The 22,074-nt window shown below is 43.1% G+C and overlaps 2 protein-coding genes across 3 annotated transcripts; one reads left to right on the top strand and one right to left on the bottom strand.

The window, feature by feature from the left end:
* Window positions 1–613: 613 nt before the first annotated feature.
* Window positions 614–18,221, bottom strand: LOC135387807 (X-linked retinitis pigmentosa GTPase regulator-like). 2 transcript variants are annotated; one of them, XM_064616948.1, is made up of 18 exons: window positions 18,037–18,221; window positions 14,493–14,618; window positions 14,199–14,291; window positions 13,133–13,195; window positions 12,893–13,051; window positions 10,749–10,898; window positions 10,530–10,691; window positions 10,318–10,476; window positions 9,855–9,982; window positions 9,508–9,633; window positions 8,277–8,322; window positions 8,064–8,218; window positions 7,911–7,985; window positions 7,349–7,441; window positions 7,068–7,275; window positions 6,616–6,675; window positions 5,457–5,494; window positions 614–4,734 (listed from the first exon to the last, which is right to left on the bottom strand). In XM_064616948.1, the coding sequence occupies exons 1-18, from the start codon at window positions 18,065–18,067 to the stop codon at window positions 4,711–4,713; spliced, it is 1,896 nt and encodes a 631-aa protein (XP_064473018.1). In that variant the 5' UTR covers window positions 18,068–18,221; the 3' UTR covers window positions 614–4,710. The 2 variants fall into 2 exon arrangements, with proteins under 2 accessions (XP_064473018.1, XP_064473019.1); XM_064616949.1 differs by lacking the exon at window positions 7,911–7,985.
* A 191-nt stretch (window positions 18,222–18,412) lies between these two features.
* LOC135387809 (protein jagunal-like) lies at window positions 18,413–20,767 on the top strand. The gene is made up of 2 exons (XM_064616952.1): window positions 18,413–18,596; window positions 19,522–20,767. The coding sequence occupies exons 1-2, from the start codon at window positions 18,508–18,510 to the stop codon at window positions 20,012–20,014; spliced, it is 582 nt and encodes a 193-aa protein (XP_064473022.1). The 5' UTR covers window positions 18,413–18,507; the 3' UTR covers window positions 20,015–20,767.
* Window positions 20,768–22,074: the final 1,307 nt, after the last annotated feature.

Genomic DNA, 22,074 nt, shown 5'->3' on the forward strand with positions numbered 1-22,074 from the left:
GGGTTTTGAAGATTCGTGGTTTCTGCTTAATCAATGTTCTATTATTGTAGAAACCACAAAATAACGTAGAACATGCTTCGTAGAAGTGAAATTCTGGGTTATAATTAAGACGTTCCGCTGCATTTGGATTGATTCATTCCAACGATCCTGACAGTCGCAACCGCTGCAACCCACGTGCAAAGTCGAGAGAGCTGGCAACAAAGGCAAGCGCGAATTTCAAAGCGGACGAAGCATGGACGAAGTCCTTTTCAAACGTCACGTACTTAGTTGTTTACGATTTCGCAGAGCACCACCGTTTCAAACCCAGCACACAGCTCACATTTCAATTATGCAACCAGCCTACCATCACTGGAGCCCCTTTTTAACGTGAGTTGTGAGACCACACGACACCCTGCATGAGGCGAGTATTTGCTTCACTCGATCCAGGGGCAGATCTAGAGGGGGGTCAGGATGTCCTGAACCCCTCCTCAGTTTCTGTATTCACATAGTATTTAATTGGCGTAGATCGTATATCTACCATGCTGGCATATGCTGGACCCCCCTCTCGGAAAAATCCTGGATCCGCCCCTGACTCGATCATTACGAAATATTTTCAAAAGAGGGACCGCAAAAGTAATGTTAAAACATTTATTTCGTGATAAAAGCGCGACCGAATCGAATAGATACATAGCAAAGCCCCACCACAGAGATAAAGCTTCCATGCAGATTCCAGCTTTGCTCTAAATGCCATTTGTAAAATATAATTAACAGTGCGTAGTACACGTAACTTGCGAAAAAGTCGACTTCCACAGAATTGGGCTGCTTGAGGCACCATTTCATAATTCTATAAATATATTTAGTTTGTCTGCTCATACACATATTTTCCAATCTGAGCACTATATAGACAGGTTCTATTCAAGCCAGCACATAGAAAACCACACATCCATCTTGCAAAAATAAAGGTCACACATAATCTACTCTAGTGCAAGGAGCGCACAATACACTAGACAAATAAAAAGAAAGCCACAACGACTAAGACATGTAAGCTCGAACACAAGGGTTACAGGTGCAGACTCCAAGAGATTTCAACTCATTACATGGTGAAAACAATGTAAAGGCTCTTAATAGGTACAAGGTAGCCTACACATAAATGTGGTTTTATAATGTATAAAGAAATATGCACGACATACTGAAGTGGCAATGTAAATAAGCGAGGCTCAAAACAAATTTTTTAAAATGTAATACTCGCATTATGTACTGCGTAATATCAAGCCCACCAGTAAATGTCTAAGCAATTAACATTATTGCATACATTCCTAAAATGCTGCAGTAAGACACAAATTGCGACACTGTTCATGAGGCACACTAGATTAACTACACAGTTACAACGGTATACTGACAGGCGAGCAGCAATTTTTCTCTATCTGACGATGCAGGATTCAAAAATTCTGAGAAACGTTGGTCCTTGACTGTTGATGAGGCTAAGTGTGACGTGATCTGCTAGAAGGCAACGTCAATCGTGATGGAGTACTGCAGCGAAAAGTAAGCTTCTAAAGATACGTCTAGCTTCCAAGGTTAGACAATCAAAGCAGCGGCAGAAACCACCTGTCAACGGATCACCTCTTTCTTGTACAGTACAGTCGTAGCACATCACTTATTGCTGGGACTTTCAACATATTAGGACGGTCCTTCTATCTTGTTATCACTCATAACTTCTATCGCAAGCTCTGTTCTATTAGTTAACAAATTCTGATGTCATCACCATGAACGCTCGCAATTAGATGTATGTAGTATAACATCTTCACTGTAGTTGCTCGATTATATTTAATAGGTTCCGCAAGTTATTTTCTAATCTAACGTGCAAACAAATTACAAAATAAATGAGGCTACATAACCCGAGAAATACTTTTTTCACAACCAGGATGCGGGACAACACAATGGAAAAGACAGGGAAAACAGAAGAAAAGAATATTCAAATATAAGATCTCATAGCAGATATGCTTCACTTCACGTGACGCTTTTAAAGACCCTGATGAGTTATTTATCATTTTGTTTACTGGCTTTTAATGGCTAATCTTTCACACAACTGCACAAGTTATGTATATCAAGCACCAATATAAGACACGTGGGAGGATGCCACCTGTCAATGAAAATGAAAAGTATCACGTTAACATACCTACAACGGCAGAACGTCTAATCTACGCCTATGATGTATCCGTGCGCGGAAAAGAATACATATGGCATGTCTAACGGTTTGCGCCCATGGAATATAGTCATGCAAGTCTGACAGACACTGTCGTGTGAAAGGCTGCAAATTCGTACGTTAACTTCGTGCTGTCTCAAATGCCACTTTCTTATCGAAGTAAAACATTTCATCTGACACATCAAATGTGCAACTCTGAGCACACTACTACGTGGATACACAAACGCATTTGGCAGCACACGTGCAATAAACCACTTTTTTGTTCAACGTTAAAGAGTCCTCAAAGCAGACAGATGTCAAAAGCCACCACGGCTAACATGATTTGTCTAAGGGCCCTACAGAGGTGAGATAACTCCCTACATTTTGAAAGACATTCGCCAAAATGGCATATTAGCAGCAAAATATTATTGGGAGCAAGATCTTTGGTTTCTTTTAAAGCAGAAAGCTGAACTTGAAAGATGAGTACCTGTATCTGCATGTGTGTGTTCATGCGCATAAACATGTAGCAAAATATGAATCGTACGTACGACTGGAATCGACTCAGCAGCCCCTAGTGCATCAGATCTAGCTCAAAGCACGTTCTATAAAATTTGATTGTACTTATTCACGCGCGTGAACGTTCATTTCTACGGTACTAGCACTTGCCAGGAGCTGCCATTACACGCGTTTTGCATTTCTAACGGATATACCTGACGGTTGCGCTTCTCAGCGGGTTTTTTTTAGGTTTCGAGGGTCAAGAACAGTACCTTATCGCTCCAGTTGCACTACAACATCTGATCTACAAAATAATGTTGAGGCAGCGTTTGTTGCAAGGCAGCAGTGCATGCAGTTGCTTTGAATGTTAGAAACTATTGCATTCTTCCACAAGCACGTATCAAGGCAAGCACTGTCGTGGCCACTGTTAAGCAATCTCCAGTTTCCGTGGCCTCACTCAGATAAGTGCTCGACTATCTGGGAACAGCGAGAACAGCGTTGGACCGGTCGACTGTCATTTTGGGGATGGACGTGACTGCTGGAATGGTATCCCTTGCTGACAACACGTGCGGAAAAAAAAAACAAAACAAAAAACGGCTGAAGTGTAATGAAAGAAGACTGCTTATCTGAGACTTACCTGAATGATTTCCCGGGGCTGCTTTCATTGCACTTGGGCCGTTGTTCTGACAGGCGATATAAACATTACCATAACTACAGCCGACCACCAGTGACGGTCGACTGGTCCAATGCTGTTTTCACAGTTCCCCCCCGATAGTAGAGAGCTCATCGAAGCGAGGCCATGGAAACGGGAGATTGGACAATGGTGGCCAAGAAAAACTACAATTGAGTTCAATGTATTTACAAAGCGAGAATAGCTACCAAATAACTTTGTTCTCACACAGAGTACAACAACACGCTATGTCACTCGGATGGGACGGTCAACACCTTTCTCAAGACAATACTCTCTCTTTTTTTTTGGCAGTGTTTTAACGAAGAATCTAGGGCACGGATTTACCTGTGTGAAAGGCAATTGTGATTCTCTTTTTTTTTTTTTTTTCTTCTGAAATATACGCTAAAGTCCCACAGTAGAGGATATTCCCTGAAACGTCTTTCACTGTGGTGGCTCAAGTATAGTTTCCTCAAACTTTATTTTAAATACCGGGCTTGAATATTGCGTTGTAAAAGCAACATGGCCTTGTGTTGCAGACGTTGGACAGCGGATGTAATAATTGTGTACCAGTATCTCTAAAAAATAAGTGTTGCATCTAAAATGGACTCTCTTTCAGCTGGACTATGTACAGCACAGTGAATGGTGCCGCAGACAGCACGGGGCTCCTTAGCATGTACTGTGATATGTACAATGAGCCATACCACAAACAGTACAAAGTGCCTTACCAGGTATTACGGTATGCAGCGTACCGTGTACTGGATAAAATAACCGTTACCACAAACAGCACAGGGTATCTTGCCGCATACTGTGCTACACAATGTACTGTGTACTGCGCAGCAAATTGTACCGTGAACGCCGCAAGGCACCCTGCCATACGATACGCTACACACCGCGCAACAAACCGTACCATGAACAATACGATGTACCATACCGGGTAATATGCTGCTGTCATCCCAACTGTAGCATCCTGTAGCATTTCCGCAACGTGCTGTCTTTCAAAGCTATGGTTGCTGAGATTTGTGGAGGTGTTGCTCCTTTGTGAGAGTCATCTATGTACTCAACAACAACAACAACAACAAAAAAAAAGAAAACATAGAGCAAAAAACAGAGCTTCACAGATGTACATAAAACGTGCAACAACAAGCTCATCAAAATATATCTCCAAAGGTATTGAACATGGTGGGAATTTCTTCTGACGCCATAGTAACCTGTTCGTCGATGCTGCACCGTTGAGCGCAGTGTCAACAGACGTCAGTGCGGTAGCTGCCCAAAAAATGTAAATCTACAGAAGCAGCGAGCATTAAAATGCACATAGCGTGTAAAAATAAAGATACAAGGCTCTGCACAGTTGAAAGCGAAGAAGTATCCACCTCTTCTGGGAGGTTCACATGACACTGCAAGCGGATGACTGCAAGAGAAAATTGAATGTACTTGAATGAGAGAGTTAATGTATTGAATGAGAAAATTGACTGAATTGACTGCAAGAGAATGAATAAATTGAATGTACTTCAATGAGAAAATTGAATATATTGAATGAGAAAACTGAATGAATTGACTGCACTTGAATGAGAGAATTGAATGTATTGAATGAGAAAACTGAATGAATTGACAGCAAGAGAATGAATGAATTGAATGTACCTAAATTAGAGCATTGAATGTACTTGAATGAGAGAATTTAATGTATTGAATGAATTGACTGCAAGATAATGTATGAATGAATTAAATTGAAGAGAAAATTGAAAAATAAAGTTCTATTCGTCAGCTACATAATAATGCTTCTATATAAAATAGAAATTTGAGGGTGAAACAGACACACAAGAGGAAGCTGCAGCACCATACCGGATGTAGACTCAAGTGTAAAGTTAAACAGCGTACGAAAATATTATAAGATTTTTAATGATGCACTACTTGCAATCGTAATGGGTGATGATATAGGGACGCCAACTGGAAGAGAGACCATGGCATCTCTCAGAGTCACCTTCTTTCTTGTTTACCAGGAATATTTCAGTGCAGTCCCTTTTACGCTTATGTCAGTATTCCTGACAATGCCGCTAATAATGTTTGCGTTATAGTTGATTCGTTGCTAACACCACACTGAGCACTGCAGACATCACAGCAAGTAAATCTTACTTTCGACTCTCCTTTTGCATCTTGGTTGTCACCTTCACCTAAAAGAAGACAGAAACAAAATCCAATATTATTATTATTTATTTATTTATTTGAATGTGCCCATTAATGGAAAAGTACTTCTTTTGGATGGTGCACTGAACTTTAACATCAAAACTTAAATTCGTGACACAGGTTTGAGGGAGTGCTTTGCTCGTGCCGCGGTCAATACTCGGGCATACTTTGGCACGTACTAAGACATCCGTTGTTCACGAGGATGGCGGCGTTCTAGGTCAATCCCTTTCTTCTCCTCACAGACATGGGAGGAAAAGCCCTGTACAATGGCCTTTAGGGACCCTGCAGGAGGCCATAGGCCTGCAAGCGGGGAAAGGCGTGTTGCGGCTTCGTGCTATAGTGGTATGTGTGTACAGTGCAATGCGTTTGTAGGAGTAACAAAAGCACGATCAATTTTCATTCCTTTACATCTTACTGATGGGATAAAACAATATTCTGCAGCTTGCTTAAACTACCTACGCTGTATGGAGTAGAAAGGGCCGAGGTAGTCACGGTATAGCGTCGAGCGCTGCACAATTTTCGCCCTCATATGGCCAGAGTTATTTGCGGGAACTTAAATTCGCGATTTCGAATGAATGCGCCAAAAACGCGAAAAATAATTCCGCGCAAAAAAAAAACACTTCTACAGTATACAACGCTCCATAGGACTGATGACATGATCACATGAGGCAGGGGGAACATGTTTCTTAACTGGAAGTCGAAGATCCTGTCTGCTACACCATGATTAAGCTACACCATTTGCACGCGTGTGTAGAAAAGGAGCCCGATCTGACAGTCGATCCCATTGACATACATGCATGTCCTCTGTCTTACCCTCCTGTAGCGGGCCAACAAATTGCAATACGGTCCCAAAATTTTCTTTGGCAGGTACGTACTGCTATGTAGATATCAGTGCAGCAAAAACACTGAAAAGGGGGATAAGTGGACTTATCCCCTTATTGCATACAGAGGATCAATTGTAGAAACAAACACGACGAAGGTATCCATCATACAAGACGCCAATAAGCTTTCTTTCCGCTCGCTCAATATATGAAATATGCGATATATGCTCAATGAGTTCCACACCACACAGGCAAATGCCATGCCCAAATATCTAAAACAGACGCACCTTCCTTGTCGCTATCAGCTCCTTTCTTCTTTTTCTTTGCACGTTTACCTCCAGAAGCTCCTGCGCAATCGCAATTTGATAAAAAGCTTAGAAAACATTTCTTAAAATGTTTCACGCGACATTTGATAAAATGCCATAAAACACTTCGCAAAACGTTTAATGAAATATTGAGCAAAACGCCTCACGAATCATCTTGTAAAGCATCAAATGCAACAATGGATAATGCATTTTGAAAAACATTTCTCGGCAGCCAGTACTCCGTGCGTCTCTTATGAGTCCTCTCGTTAAGCGACTCCACTGATGTTTTTACCACCGTTAATTTATTTAGTTTTGTAAATATTTCAGACAAATTTATGTACGCATCCCCTTTTGTTCCCGAAGTCTCGGGGTTTTCGTCATAGATATGCGCCAGCAGCTCGCTTGCCTTTTATCTATTTCATCATTAAATTTACCTTTCTTCCTTGGCGTGTCCGCTTCCGACGAAATCAGTTTGGATGCTTCCTCCGACTTGTCCTCGACGTCACTCGTGTCTACCGGCTTCTCCGCCAATTTTTTCTTGGGCGTCTCTACTACGGTCGTGGAAATTTCCGTCACCTTCTTGTTGGGCGTTTCTACGACCTTTGTCACGTGAGTGGTTGTCTTTTTCACAACGGTCGTCACCTGCTCCATTGAGGGGTCGCAAACACATGATAATTGAGTGCTGTAAAACTTTATTTATGAAAAAAAAGTTCACCTTTTCTTTAGCGTCGTCCTTCGGACCGTTCAGTTTCATCTTTGCTTTGTCGCCGTTCCGGAACAATGCCTCGCTCGTCTTAGAGAACCCATCCTACGAGTGGAACATTAAAAAAAATATTTAGTGAGGGAGACGGACGTATTTCGAAAACCTGCCGTATGAACGGAGATATTCGAAAAAAATTTAAATTCAAAATTTTTTTGGAAACACAGCAAAGATATGAAATAGGCTTGTACAGTATTCTGAATAGTAAGAATGTATCAGACACAATATACGTATCGAGATCATTTGTCATAAATAAGCTTCGCCCCGCTATCGTAAAAATTATTAATTATGTACCTATTAGTTTCATTAGCAGTAATTGGCAGATGCCTCGTTCTCCTGCACGCATAAGAAAAGGCTTCAACAGCTTTTACTGTTGCCTAATTTTTGTATAACACCCAAACTTTAACCAGCTCGTTTGTGCGAAAGCAAAACCAGGGCTTTTCCTCGCATTGTGGGAGTTTACGACTAATTAACGTCGTAATCGATAATGGCGGACTTTTACTGATCGCTAATGTACCTTCTTCAACGGCTCCGCTCCAGCCGGAGACGAGGCCAAGAGTTCTCTCGAACCGATGTGCTCGATAATTTGTGTCTGCAAGTAGCGTTCTTTCAATTATAAACATGCATCACACACACGACCCCGTTTCTCGCATCTTCCGCAACTCACTACCTTGTTGAGGACGGACATTTCCGATTCGTCTTCATCGCTGACATCGCTGTCGACGTGACGTATGCTCGTGTCCGTCTCGGCTTCCTGGAGCAGCGGAGTCGCGTGTGGCCGACTCGCCGCCGTATCCGACAACACTCTGGCTGTTACCTTTGCATCTGTAACAGCAATGACCCCCACTGGGTAAAAGAAGATATCGCGGAAGGTCACACGTACCTTCTTCGCAGCCGTCACTGTCATCATCGTGCTCAATGAGAGTTGCCTGGAACGGATAACGTGGTTGCCGCTCAATTTTGGAACAAAAATTCGAGGGTCAGCCATCATTCTGGCCAGGGATGTGAAACGTAGTTGACGGACAGGACTCGAATATTTCGGCGAAATATTTATCAGAATACCCGGGGACTGTCCAATACTGATCCGTACATAGATGTGATTCAGGAGTCCTAGATGTTAGAGACGATAGGATAAAACGGAAGGCAACGGAGGCACTGTTCATTTTTCGCAGTTCTGGTTTCCTCTACTGACTGCTATTGCAATGATTGCCAACTCGTGGCCTGCGCTTTCGGAACTATATATAGTTCTGACTCTGGATAAGCGAGATTTGCGCTGCAGCTATGCGAGAGGAACAAAAAGAGGCAGAATCGAGGGTTTTTGAGGACTGCGAAAAATTCGAGGGTTTTCCCAACCTCGAAAACAGCACTTTCAAATTCCAGGGTATTCAAGCGTGTCAAGGACTGGTGATAACCACAATCTTAAAAGCGAACTTCACTGCATAGCACACACTTAGTCAACCACCACCATACTGAATGATGCTATGATGCGGCAACAGCTTGGGCCCGACAAAGATGTCAGAGTCAAAGTAAATGTAAACCTGGCCCGTAGGTTTTGTTTTTCATGCCAGCCCAACCAGCGCAATGATCTGCATCATGCAGATTTTATTTTATTTTATTTTATTTATTTTTTATTTATTTTTTTTGTGTTAGTGCCGCAAAGCAACTGTGGCTCAGCACCGGAGCTGCGGAATTAGAATTCCGGAATTGGAATGATTCCGGAGCGATGCCCCGTTTTTAGCGCACCGGAACGGAATGGGAATGGAGTAAGGTCACCAGCTGTTGGGAATGAAATTTGAATGGAATGCCCTTTACTTGGGCGGAATGAGAATGAGCCTCGCGCCTTCATTCCGAGCGGTTAAAAGGAATGGAATTTCGACTCTCGACCACTCCTCGGAACGGAATTCGATGGATCGGCCCATTCCGCAACACTGCTCAGCACACAATGCCACACGCCGGTGACTGGTATATAGCAGCGTGGGAGCGCACGGAATTCAATAGTGATATGGCACAGAAAAGTTTACTGTATCAGGTGCGCAGCTGTACGTAATATACGGCTATGAGGGCTTTCCACCGTATTATCGATCAATCAACTAATTAAACGAAGCACGAGGTACCTTTCTGTGTCTCCTTTTTAGCCGAGCCAGCGAGACGTCACCTGCACCTCCAGCGTTATTTGCGACGTCGACTTGTTCTGAACTGGGAACCACCAGGATGAGAGTGTGGCAGCCACCACAAGACACCTGCAAGAAAAGAAAATACTTTCTTTTCATTTTTAAAAATGTTTTTCTGAAACAAAATTTCACTCTCACGAGATGATACAGTGCTCTCATGGAATTACAACAAAACAAAAGTATTTTTTACGACACACTCGGCGCATTACAACCTTTGCTGTTATTGCGCAAAGAAACATCAAAATCAATCAATCAATCAATCAATCAATTTCATGGAATTACCGACATACTTGTTGGACTTGGTAAGCGAGAAGCTGGTCCACGAGTGCCGGAGTGAACTGATTGGCGGAAGAGTCGTCGGACTGTAGGGCTAGCTTGCCATGCCGAGCATCTCCGCAGATGAAGAGCTGACGCTTTTCTGAACGGGAGAATTTAAAAGAAAAAGTAGCTGATAAGAACGCCTCTCTGTACCGCAAGAATGGAGGCACGCGTCCTTCAACTCGGACATATGAAAATTATTGGAGTTTGTGTGGGAAACAAGCACCTAAAGCTATGGTTTGACAAACAGTGGTGAAGAATAAATGTTGAAACGCTTTCATCACGCCGAGGATAGGACCAGGTTGCAATGAACATTACGGAGACAGAGTTCTTGTAGTTTATTGCGAAGACCCTAATTTGGTCACGAGTACTCGGTACTCATTTATTACACGAAACTGCAATCTAGTTACGACTAAATGTGACTCTGACACTCACCGGTAAAAAAAGCAGAATGGCTCTCTCCGCAAACCACCTTCGCTACCCTGGCATCGTCTGAAAATGTCACCTGCTGCGGTTTTGTCGTCTGCAAAGTCTTGTTTCCAAGGCCCAGCTGCCCATTTTTCCCATCTCCAAATGCGTAGACCTTGCCTTCCGCTGAAACGACGGAATTACTTTCCCTCGACCGCCACTAACTGGCTTTGTACAACCTGTAAGTGCCAGGGAGTGCATTCCTCCGCAGGAGACAGACACCACCTTCCCCGGTATCGTCGACACCTCCGTCGGTTTGTTGTACCTCTTGCAGCAGAGAGATTTAGGCAGGCCCAATTTCCCACCGTCTCGCTCACCGAACGTGTAGAGGATGCCGTCGACTGAAATCAACTCCTGCTCAGAGATCAACGTGAAAAACCGGGCCGACACAAACATACCCGAAACAATTGCGGTGTGATAGTACCCTGCGGAAACGCACATGATTCTGATGTCGACCTTGAGTTCCAACGGCACCGGGGCGTTGTTCTTGCTTCCGAGTCCCAGCTGACCTTCTTTGCCGCCTCCCCAAACATAAGCCGTTCCTTTGTCTACAAAAGGGAAGTTAAGAAACGACCAGGTGGTTATGGGTGGGTGCAGATGCAGTTTCAATAGAATTTCAAAGAAGAAATTCTGCGTAGTTGCAGGCAGCGTGGCTATACCCGCAGTACCTGCCGTGACAGCAGGTGTGGCTGCACTGTAAATTCACTTACCTGCGCTCACCATCAATTACGATGCTTCGTACGTGTATGGACAATAAATGTGAAAATTTTGCATGGTTAGCTGCATGAAAGCCGACAGAACATATTACAGTACGATACATAATTGCAGTATGGCATAATATTGCGCAATATGGCATTATATGTTGTAACACAGCATAGTATAGCACACAGAGCCCGAAGCTTTCGGAAAATTTTTTTCCCCCCAATTTGGGGGGTAAAAATCAACATTCGCTCTAAATTCATGCGAATTCAGGTGGAAACACTTCCAGTACGCTAAATTCGTGGAGAAACTGGGCTCTATTTCTCGAAGGAACTGTACAGGTTTGATACAAGCAGTGATGTAATTGCGTTTGCTGCCACACAAGCTGGTGCGCATTTCTACAAACCTTTCAGTGAGGGCAATTTGTCGGGTAAAAATCTGGTTTCACCCTAAAGCGGCAACCTTCAATTCAGGGTGCACATTCAGGGAAGAAACGGGTTTAACCCTAAAACTTCACGCTTTAATAGTACAGTACAGTATAGTGTGGTATAACATACCATAGAGGCCATACCTTGTAGGTACATAAACTACAATAATAATAAATGATAATAGTAATGATAATAGGTAATAAAAGCTACTTGGCGTGCGTGCGTGTTTCTGTTGCTATGTACAATTAGGGTGATACATTCTAGTTCCTGCTAAAAAGTAAAGCAGCAAACTTTTTCAATTTTTACTAATTTTAATGGTGCCTTATACACCAGGAAATATGGTAGTACGGAATAATTAGGGTTCCAGGTTTTCAGAGTTTATTTTTTGTCATATTTGGAGCGTGGTTTATGGAGTTTTTCGTTGTCTACTTTTTAAAATCGAGTTATAATGTTGGATATTTTGAAAAAATCGACAGCTGTCAAACCACTTGCTCACGAAAAGAATGATATGCTGCCTTTCTTCAACCTTTATGGTTACACTGTAGAACTTGTAGACTAGGGCATCTCGAAATGTGAATATTTCTCGACATATTTGTGAGGCAGCTTTTGCCTCGTGTCCCACCTTACTATGTGTCCTTTCAATTTGTGTCATCCCTAATCTCTTGTAGGTCTGAGTCAAGTGACCTCAAGGTGCCCTCATGTCCAACAAGGTCACCAAATGGGGAATGGTGAGGATAAAGTTGACCCACATTGTTAAGTGAATGACCAGTGGATTTGGGTCCTTGTCACCTGCAATGCGAGGCCCACACAAAAGGAAACAAACTCTGTCAACCAATCATCAGGGCATGGCTTGTCTTGCTGACAGTTACTGGCACCCCAAAAGGTCATAAATACTGTCACGAAGCGAAATGGGTCGGCGAGTCGTCGAATAAACAGCGAACGGTTTATTAGACTACTTGGTAGCAAAACACAAGAGTGATAGCTCTCTGAACACAAGTGAGTCCAAAGAATGAATGCTCCAGCTTGGAGCGCACAAGCATTTAAGCGTCGCGCCGAAAAGTCTAGAAACAGCACGTGCGTTTGCCAGAGAGCAGGCGATGTGTCTGGAAGCTTCTTGCTTCTTCTTCAGCATGCGCCGGGATGAGATATACCGTTTCGTGCCTGCCCTGGAAGTTTCGCGATGATGATTCGTGGCAATACAAACTGGTTCAATTTTTACAGGCATATGTTTTTCGGATTTTTTTCTGAGAAATCCCAAAACCCTAAGTACAATACATCAAGGTAAGTACGGAGTATCCAAGTCTAGTGGCACATACAGCTAGTACACAAGTGTGTCACCGGTACGACATGGCCTGGTACCTGGTACCACTGGTCTGGTATCGGACTGGGGTATCAAGTATCTGAGAGTAATGTACCTGTGAGAGCCACGGAGTGCTCGGCACCAGCAGTCAGTTGCTTGATTTGTAAATTGTTGAGTTGTTCTATTACGACAGGATCGACGTGTTGGTCTTCCTTGGAATTGAGACCAAGCTGGTGCTCCGTGTTCATGCCAAAGCCGTACACCTTCGAGTCATCTAGAAGTTGTCAAAAATGTGTCATCGAAAGCCAGAGAAAAAATACTGAGGTAAAAAAATACTGGCGCTGTCGTGACCTACCGGTCGCTATTAATGTGTGTGCTCTGCCGCAAGCTGCAAACACAGCACGCTTGTTCCTTAATGCTGAAAGAATGAAAAAGTTGTCAATATAACCAGGCTCAACGAAGTTGCTTCAGCAAATATTTAGATGCATTCCAATGAGTATTCTGTATATTTAAAAAATGAATGACCCACAATCTGAAAGTAACATGGAGTGATAGCCCTGCACATTCTGCACTGAGACATTCTTGACCGAGGCATGTAGACTGCATGCAGATAAAACACGCGCGAAAGTACTGAACCAGCCACGATTTTGTTCACACTGCGCATGGTGTTGGGAATAACTTACTGAAGAATGCATTCTGCGTTTGGAATGTTTCTAACATCCTATGTCTAGCAATACACAATATAGCAATACAATATAGCAATATCATCGAGCAAACCAAGTTTCTGGCAACACAAAATAAATATACACATACAGGACGGTTACGACTGTGTAACGTGAATTTCAGCGGCAGCCGTTGTATGTGGACGTTAACGCTTTTATTGCCGATATATGCGCAACTACTTTTGCGTGACGAGTACCGCTTTGTGATCTGTGAACTGAGTGGTGTAGAGCTGGGATTGGAGGGACAAAAATATTACTAAAATCGGGACAAAAGCTGGACGGGAAACGCCGAAAAATCCGGGCACTTTCCGGGACAACGTACCCATCTCTGAGTATGTCAGAACTGCTTTTATTAGCTTTAGATTATTTTAACTTGTTTTGCATCACCGAAACCGACAGTCAACAGACGGATGATGAAGATAGAAGGAGACAGAGAAGAAGAAGAGAGAACAAGCGGAGGGTTTTGTGGTAACAACCACAGCGATTTCCCGATACCTTCCCGTGAACAGCTACCGCTGTAGAACAAAGTTGATGCAAAACAGGAATGTGTATCCGCAATATGTGCCCATGCAGTTGTATCCTAACAGATCATCTGCGCAATATGTCGTTTGCTTGAGAAATGGGGATGATGCGGACGGCAAAAAGCTCATCTGCACAGGGCTCAAGTTGACATTCAACATAAAAAAGCAGATTTGTTACCCTTGATACACCTGGGCCGAGATACGGTCTTTGTGTGACCTTGACCGAGCTGCCCGTACTCGTTGCTGCCAAAGCTGAACACCTGTCCACTTGCTAAGAAAAAAAAAAAAAAGAGTAATTTTTCACCGTTTCATTTCACGAGCAGGACACGTAAACATCTTTTACTGCCACACATCAGTTGGCAACTACAGTAAGTGGACGAGGTCGTATAGAGCCCTTATCCCTTTAGGATTTTAAAGGTACTATATAAAGCCCTTACGGGAGGAAGTATATTTGAAGGGTGCAGAGAGATACCTGTGAAGAAGACGGAGTGTTCGTCGCCACAAGCAATCTGTATGACGGGGTCGTTCTTCACCCAGAACAAGCCGGGCGCGTTGCCCGCAAACCTCGTCTTTCCGAAAGTGCATACGGCCCCGGTGCCTGCAACGACACGTTTCCAAACAACATCATACTGGGCAGGACATATTATATGCCTCGTGTTTCACTTTATTACCCAATAAATGCTATCATTGTTATCTCATTCTTCTCAGCTTTCTGTTGACCATTTTTGTTCGTGTAACTTACAATTGCGATTTTGAACCTTTGGAACCATTTTGACGTGGATCACGCATCAACACCTCACTTGGTTTTTAGTCTTACGTGAATGTTTTATTTTAGAAATTTTTTCACCACCTAACGCACTCCTTCCTTTGCATGCAACATGTACTTCAACATGTACTTCATGCATGATGTAAACCCCCCCCCGAGACTAGGGAACACGAAGGGACAGACACAAACGCGAAGTCTCAAACACAGCTGAACATTTTACTTCACATACAAGAAATATATATATTGTATATAGTGTTAAGAATATAGTGTATATATTTCTTGTATGTGGAGTTAAATTTTCAGCTGTGTTTGAGACTTTGCGTTTGTGTCTCTCCCTTCGTGTTCCCTAGTCTCGGGGGTCTTTACATCATGCATCATCTTCACCAGCTCGCTTGCTTCCTAGCCATTTTTTCATTGAATACTTCACGTTTGCTGTCACTTCCACCATGGAAGGTCGCACCATTCCGAATGGTAAATCTTTCGTGGTGGTTCAGGAGGTACTGGGCCTGACGTGCAAGGCCGAATGTTTTTTTTTTTTAATCTTTAGTTCCGCGTTAGCGCCGCGAAGCAAATGTGATTATGAACGGTGTACACATGTGGACAGATACAGAGAGGACAGGAGGTCTAGTATGAGTCCTGGACCACATCAGGGGGAACTGTGCCGTCTGGAAAGTCTTCGGAAAACCCTGGGAAAACCTCAGACAGCACAGCCTGTGTCACCACCCAGTCTCGGCTTGGAAAGCGATCATTCTAACCGTAACGTCATGCGAGCTGGTACGTAATGTCAAATATGCCACGAGACATTCTTCGCTTCGACCAAACAGGCGAGCACTCGAACGTTCCATTTTTCGGATAATGTTATTATCAAAGATCAAATAGCCAGTAATGCATCTATTGTTTCATACAACGAGTACTGTAAGTAGTGAAATAAATGTTGCGCACGCCGTGGGTCTTTCCAAAAAGTTATATATTCCTCAGTTTACTATAATGTAGTATAATTAATACAGTATTAATATTATGTATTATAACATGTGTTTTTGAACAGTATTATGTATTATAGTAAAGAAAGTAGTATTACTGCCCACTCCCGCTCCATGTGATGTAATTACGACACGTCCACTACATGTTCCAATACATATTGCAAATATTCTACACCCACTATGCATCGTAATAACATGTCCTATTACACGATGTCTAAAAGCTCACAGCATGCACCACAGTCAAGGAGCCAACAGCAAAGCAAAAGACCAAATGTGGATGATGCACATTTTCCTCTTATCGCTGCGAACTACTTGAGGTCCAGGCCAGAGGCTTTAGCATAATCTCCCACTTCCTATTAATAGTAGCAAAAGCCTCGCTCCATCAACATCTGGACGCAAAGAGCGCCTTTGTATGGAGGAGGTTCCCACGTACACAAAATACCTGACCCCCCCCTCATTATTATGGCCAAGCAGAAGAACCTTTTGCGCGTGCTTTGAGAGGTGTTTTTATGCTATTTTCTGCAGCGACACAAAAATTACAAAACCAAAAACTGATTTTCGTGAAACTCAGAGCCAATCTGTAAGCTAGCAATGTTTGAAGATGCATCTATATCGATGTTTGTGCACATAATCGTGACAATATTTCACTGCGTTTAGGTACGTCACCACCCCATAAAAAAAATGACGGTTGTGTTGTGAAGGTGAATACACAGTTCAACTGTTCCTTATAGCCATTTTAATCCTTTAAGGAGCACAAGTACTGTAACTGAAAAATTGTGTTTTGCTACATGCAAACCGTGAGGCCAAAATAGCAAGCTCTGTACTTGCAATCCATCTTTCTAGTTTTCTGTTCTTTTTCTAGCTTTTCTTCCTTTTATTTTTTTGCTTCCTGTAACCTTTTATCCCCATAAAAAGGAAAAAGAAGTGTAACACAAAGTGACGGCATAGGATGAGGGATATGCCAAGGGCGAAACAGATGGGTCAGCTCGAAACCGTACGGAGTGTGCGAGTGAGGGACCCACCCACATGTAAAGCGGACAACAGCCATAGCCGTATCCAATCCAGGAAGAACAGTAGCGCAGGCACTTGCACAATATGCAAGCATTGTCTAAGCTGTCAGACAAGTTGCCACACCCCCACCCCAGAGACGCAGCTCGACGACCTTGGCCCGTCTCTCCCTTGCGTAACTTGTCCCTTTCCCACCGAGTCTTAATGAATTCTGTTGAATCATGGAACCTATCCTTTCCAAAGAGATAATGACATGCCATCTTCATCGTGTACGGCATAGTTCTCTTGAACGGGTTTATCTGCTCACGCATGGTAATGTGCCAAAGTTTCATTACGAGGCAAATACTATTACTAATATTTCTCTATGTTGGTGTTTCATATATATATATTAAAGACGAGGTTTGGATATAAACCGAAAGCAGGAGTAAGAGTACATGCTATGTCGACCAAATGTTCACATTACAAGTGTGAAAAAGATCTCAGAATACATTGTAATTCCTGTAGACTTGTAGACTGTAGTTAGTTGTAGTTACGAATACATGTGCTGTAATGTTTTGCAACATATGTGGCCAAAACAAATTTCTTAGTATGTTATGACACATTCTAGATGCATTGTGTGAAATTCATATACAAATACTAACAACAATGCACGTACAATAGAAAAAATATGTAATTATAAACAAATTTAAAACAGGAAAATACAATCAAAACACTGTTGTTATCGAACATTTCCCAACTATATGGTAGACGTCAACAACACGTTGTTGACGGAAGCGTTTGTTATAACCACAGTTCGATATAAGCGTTAGCTTAGAGAGTTTAAAGCTCAAAGAGTTCGTTCAAAGACAAGCTGTTGAAAAAAAAAAATTAATCACTTAGAAAAGCCGCGCTCGGCAGACAACTATAATTAGGGGTGAGGTAATCGATCCATTTTGAACCCAATTATGTGGTCACTAAACTGCTTTGGTCCACCGGATTGGTCCAACTGGCTCGACAGGATCATGCACCCGTTCTGCCCTAAGCAAATCAAGGAATTGATTATAACCCGGAAGAAAACTCGACTACCCGCGCAGCCGGACTCGCCCATGTACCTCGTTCACGTTTTTCGTCCGAAAATCCCACAGCAACTCCTTGAAAAACTCCCGTACATCGTTATTGGTTTATTTTACTGTCAGGTGCTATTGCGATGATCTCGCGCTCTTAAAAAGCTGCCAAACACATGCGCGAAACGCAAACATGGAGTATAAGCACTAGTGGGTTACCTGGCATGTCTTCCTCTTCGTCGATCGTCATGGTCCAATGCAACAAATTTTCCCAACTCTCAGATCAGAAAGTAATCAGCTGGAATAATCGTTGAGATTGAAGGCTGACATTACAGCGCAATCCGCGGGTTACAGCCACAAATAGGGTCCCCTCCCATACATATGTTTATCTGTTGCCTGTGGAGTTTCACTGGAATAAGCCGGCATGGCCTCGGTGGTTTCGTATCTGCAGAAATGACCCAGTTATTAAACTAGCCCGACTTAATTTAAACGACAAGCTTTGTTATTATTGCAAATAACTTGGAGTATCTACGTTGAAGTGCGTTAATTTTCGTGTAGTAAAAGTCTGCTACTGCTGTGCCGGAAGTAACTAGCTGAGATCAACTTCCGAGAGCAGAATAATATGTCTTCTACTCCCCGCCGTCGTCCTTCAGGCTTTTCCAATTCTTTTTAACAGAGAGTAGGGTTGACATGGCATCCCGAAAGGGTGTTCACGTTGCAGGTACAGATGGAAGTGACTTCAATCATCGACAAAAAGTTGCTTCACATTACCAGATAAGGTTAGTTTTTCTTGCAAGAGTTGTACCGCTTGAATTGCACGAAGCTACAGGAAAGTGTTGCTAAATTAAGAACAGCTCAAATACCGTAGCCGGCCGTTGAATTCTGACCGTGCATTTCGATGTATTTTTCAGCTACTATATTGCGTTGTGCAAGAGGTTAGTAAGACGCACAAAACAGCGTCTTTCAAATATGAAATAATCCACCTGCCGTCGGTACGCAACGTGGCTATGCGGCGTACGACAGGTGGAATAGAATGGTTGCATAATTTCGGGTGCAGCAGACATCACCAAATGCTGATAAAGACAGATTTTGTGCTCTTATCACGTCAAAATTTTGCCTGCTGTTCAGAGAGTGATCAAAGGATGAGTGTGAACTCATCATAATGCATTTTCTACACATCAATCCGTATTTCGCTGCAGTGCGTTTTTATTCCAAGGGGATGCATTTCAGTTCATTATGGATAATGCACAGGTCTGACTTTGTGGGAAAGCTCAAAAGCCTACCTGCTAAATTATGTCTTCGATCGTGGGATTAAACCGGATGTTTTCCGCTAACTACTAGCTTTTAATGTAGCAATAATAAGTCACAGAAGTGAACCTGTGCAGAAAATATACATACACACATTTTTCCATGTTGTGGCAGTCATCTGGTGTGATGCTGACCAATAGCACCTTTTTATTTATGCATTCCTGCTAAAATTGTGAATTGTTTATCATCACCACTCTACATGTCTTCATGGGAGCTGTTGCTATCGTCTGCTACGGTCGTATGTCCGCTTCTGCACGTTCAAATTTCCGTTATCCAGTCATGATGGAGATCCCAAAAGCTGATGTGTAGAACCCCTAGCGGATCACGTGGATGATCTCCTGTATAGGAGTTGTTGATCATAGCCCGGCCTTCAACACCACTATTTTTCCCCCGCAGTGCCACCTACAAATCGCGCCTAAAAACGTCCATCATCTTCCACTTCTTCCTCACCCTGCTGATGTGCGCAAAGGTTGCGGAAGACGTCCTCGACCGCCTCGACATCTTCATTCTGGAACTAGAAGAACTCTACCTGCCAAAGCCTCTGCTGTGGGAGTGGCTCTGGCTGTCGAGCATCGCCTTTGCCCTTCCCGGCCTGACGGCCATCCGCCGCAACCGGCTCAACTCGCTCCGCGTGTACAGCGCCGGCACGTTTCTCCTGGCCCTGTGCCCGGCGGTCGGTGCGGCGATATACTTCTTCCGCGAGATGTACACCTACGTCCGCATGGGCCACTCCGCCGGAAACATCCAGCTGTGGCAGGGCTACCCCGTTGCTGTGCTGTGGTATGCGTTTCTCCTGCTGGCGCTGCAGGCACACGTGTTCTCCCTCTATTTTGCGGTCAGGTTGATGATGGCGTGGCAACAGGGCACGGCCGTTCGCAAGACAAATTGAGACTGGATCTGTGCTAGAGTTGTATTTTTATGCATCGAAGAATGACTGAGTTGTTTCTCTCTCTTTTTTTTTTTTTTTTTTTTTTGTGACCGTACGTTTTTATCTAGTTTGTTGCCGTGTAAAAACATTTTGGTGAGTGTGAGTACGAGCGGGTGCCTTTCTTCGGATGTACGTAGCCGATATCCCCAGCCACGTTGTTTCGCGAAACTGCGCAACGGTTGCATTTCACTGAGAGCGTTCGCATCACGAGACCTCCGTCGACAGTGCCACAAATTCTTCCTCTCAGAAAATACGCGATTCCTCCCTCTCGTTATTTCCGTGCCCCGACACGAATTCCAGGCAGTTTTCCATCCTTTTGTCCATTTGCTCGTTGTACAATGTGTTGTACGCCGGAGCGTTCTGGTGTGTCAGTAATCTACGTGTGAATGGTCTTCCCACCTCATTGTAAGTTCGAGCAGCTGTGGTTAAGAAATGAAATGGCCGATTAATAATGTCCTCGCGCGAATGTTTTGGTGGAGTTTGATTGTGTCACAATTTTATGGCAATGACAACTAAGCTTCTAGACGTGCCTTCAGGAGTGTTAACGTTTTGTCGTGGGACCTCTACATCTTGCATGTGTGCAGTGTGTAAGTTATATCGTCCAAGTGAGAGACCACACGCCGGCACACACGTATTGCTTTCTTGTCAGCCCAAGATCTTATGTGCTACCACTGCCAGCGCAATCGAAAAAATTAAAAGAGTGTACCTAAACCAGTAAGCGTACTCTTTGTATCGTGTGACTCCTCACCAGGACTGATACACATACCCTGTGGGAGAAAATATACCAATACAGTTTTAGGTACCCCAAAAAATGTACACTGTACTTTTATGGACACTTTTTTTTCCATTTTGATTGGGTTGACTTACTTGGGTTGGGTTATTAGTTGCATTAAGATTAATGAAGCAGATTACCTTGGGTCGCATGATGCGATAATGTTTTTCTTTTGTTCTTTCTTTTATTTATTATGAATTCTGCGCACACCCAATATATTAATGATTAAATAGTATCTTTATTCCAAGAAAATAGATGAAAGACCTAGAAAGACTTAAAGACTAGGAAAAATACCTCAAAAAAGAAAATTCAATGAGAAAAGTAACGGAATTACAGATAAAAGTAACTCCATGAAAATCTATCTGATATTGCACTCAGGATGGCACAAAAAGTCAGAGATGTGCTGTAGCTACTTTTTTAGTAGTTTAACTAACTACTGCATCACGTTGTAGTGTAACTAGTAGTGTAACTACATCACAGCCACACTAGTTAAAACTACTTTGCAACTACTATGATATTTTTTGCGTGTCATTACACCTATGATCGCTTAGGCGGAGAAATAGTGCATGGGGAGCAAGAAGACCGTGAGCTCTCATACTCTGAACAATCGTAGCACAGCACGCGTCCCTTCATACAATACTGATGTACTGATATGTCATGCAATGATACAGTCATGGTCTCCGATCTGACGCCGGAGGGGGCGTAAGTTTTTTAAATGTGTAGTGCGTGTTGATCGTTATGTACCCTGATTAACACAAAAGACGTACCTTTTGCTCATGTGTCGTAGTATTTCTGTACGCAAACTTGACAACGAATGTCTCCATTCCGAGTCTAACTGGTTTAGCTCAACCTGTTTGACCAATGCTCCGACAGCCAACGGTCCTGTTGCAACACGTTGGGTACTGCCCTGACTCCCCGTCGAAACCCCTTCGCGCTCTTGCGCTAGGCAGAGCATGCATCTCTGTGTACCTGCGTTGAGCATTGCAATGCGTTATGCAATTCTCTCCCTGAATGACGCTGCTGAATGCAGCTTTCGCTGCCTGTGTCCGATGCACAGTTCCGATATCTTTTGCACGCGTGTGAAGCACACGGAAGGCTAAGTGAAAAAATGCGAAGTAGTTTTAGCCCGCTGTAACCTAACTACTGTAGTTAACTACAAAAAAATAAGTTGAACTAGTAGTTGTAACTACCATTTTTGCGAGTAGTTTCTAACTTCTTTTTAACTACCATGCAGTAGTTTAACTAGTAG

The sequence above is a fragment of the Ornithodoros turicata genome, chromosome 3 (assembly GCF_037126465.1).
Source record: "Ornithodoros turicata isolate Travis chromosome 3, ASM3712646v1, whole genome shotgun sequence".
In the NCBI taxonomy this organism is placed as follows: Eukaryota; Metazoa; Arthropoda; class Arachnida; order Ixodida; family Argasidae; genus Ornithodoros; species Ornithodoros turicata.

What these genes read in the sequence shown, in the direction of transcription:
- LOC135387807 (XM_064616948.1), bottom strand. Translation starts at nt 18,067, where the DNA reads ATGACGATCGACGAAGAGGAAGACATGCCAG. An exon ending in CCATTCTGCTTTTTTTACCG is followed by an intron (nt 9,983 to 10,317) that starts GTGAGTGTCAGA and finishes TCTCCCGTTCAG; the next exon opens with AAAAGCGTCAGCTCTTCATC. An exon ending in TAAAAAGGAGACACAGAAAG is followed by an intron (nt 8,323 to 9,507) that starts GTACCTCGTGCT and finishes TATCCGTTCCAG; the next exon opens with GCAACTCTCATTGAGCACGA.
- LOC135387809 (XM_064616952.1), top strand. Translation starts at nt 18,508, where the DNA reads ATGGCATCCCGAAAGGGTGTTCACGTTGCAGGTACAGATGGAAGTGAC. An exon ending in GCTTCACATTACCAGATAAG is followed by an intron (nt 18,597 to 19,521) that starts GTTAGTTTTTCT and finishes TTTCCCCCGCAG; the next exon opens with TGCCACCTACAAATCGCGCC.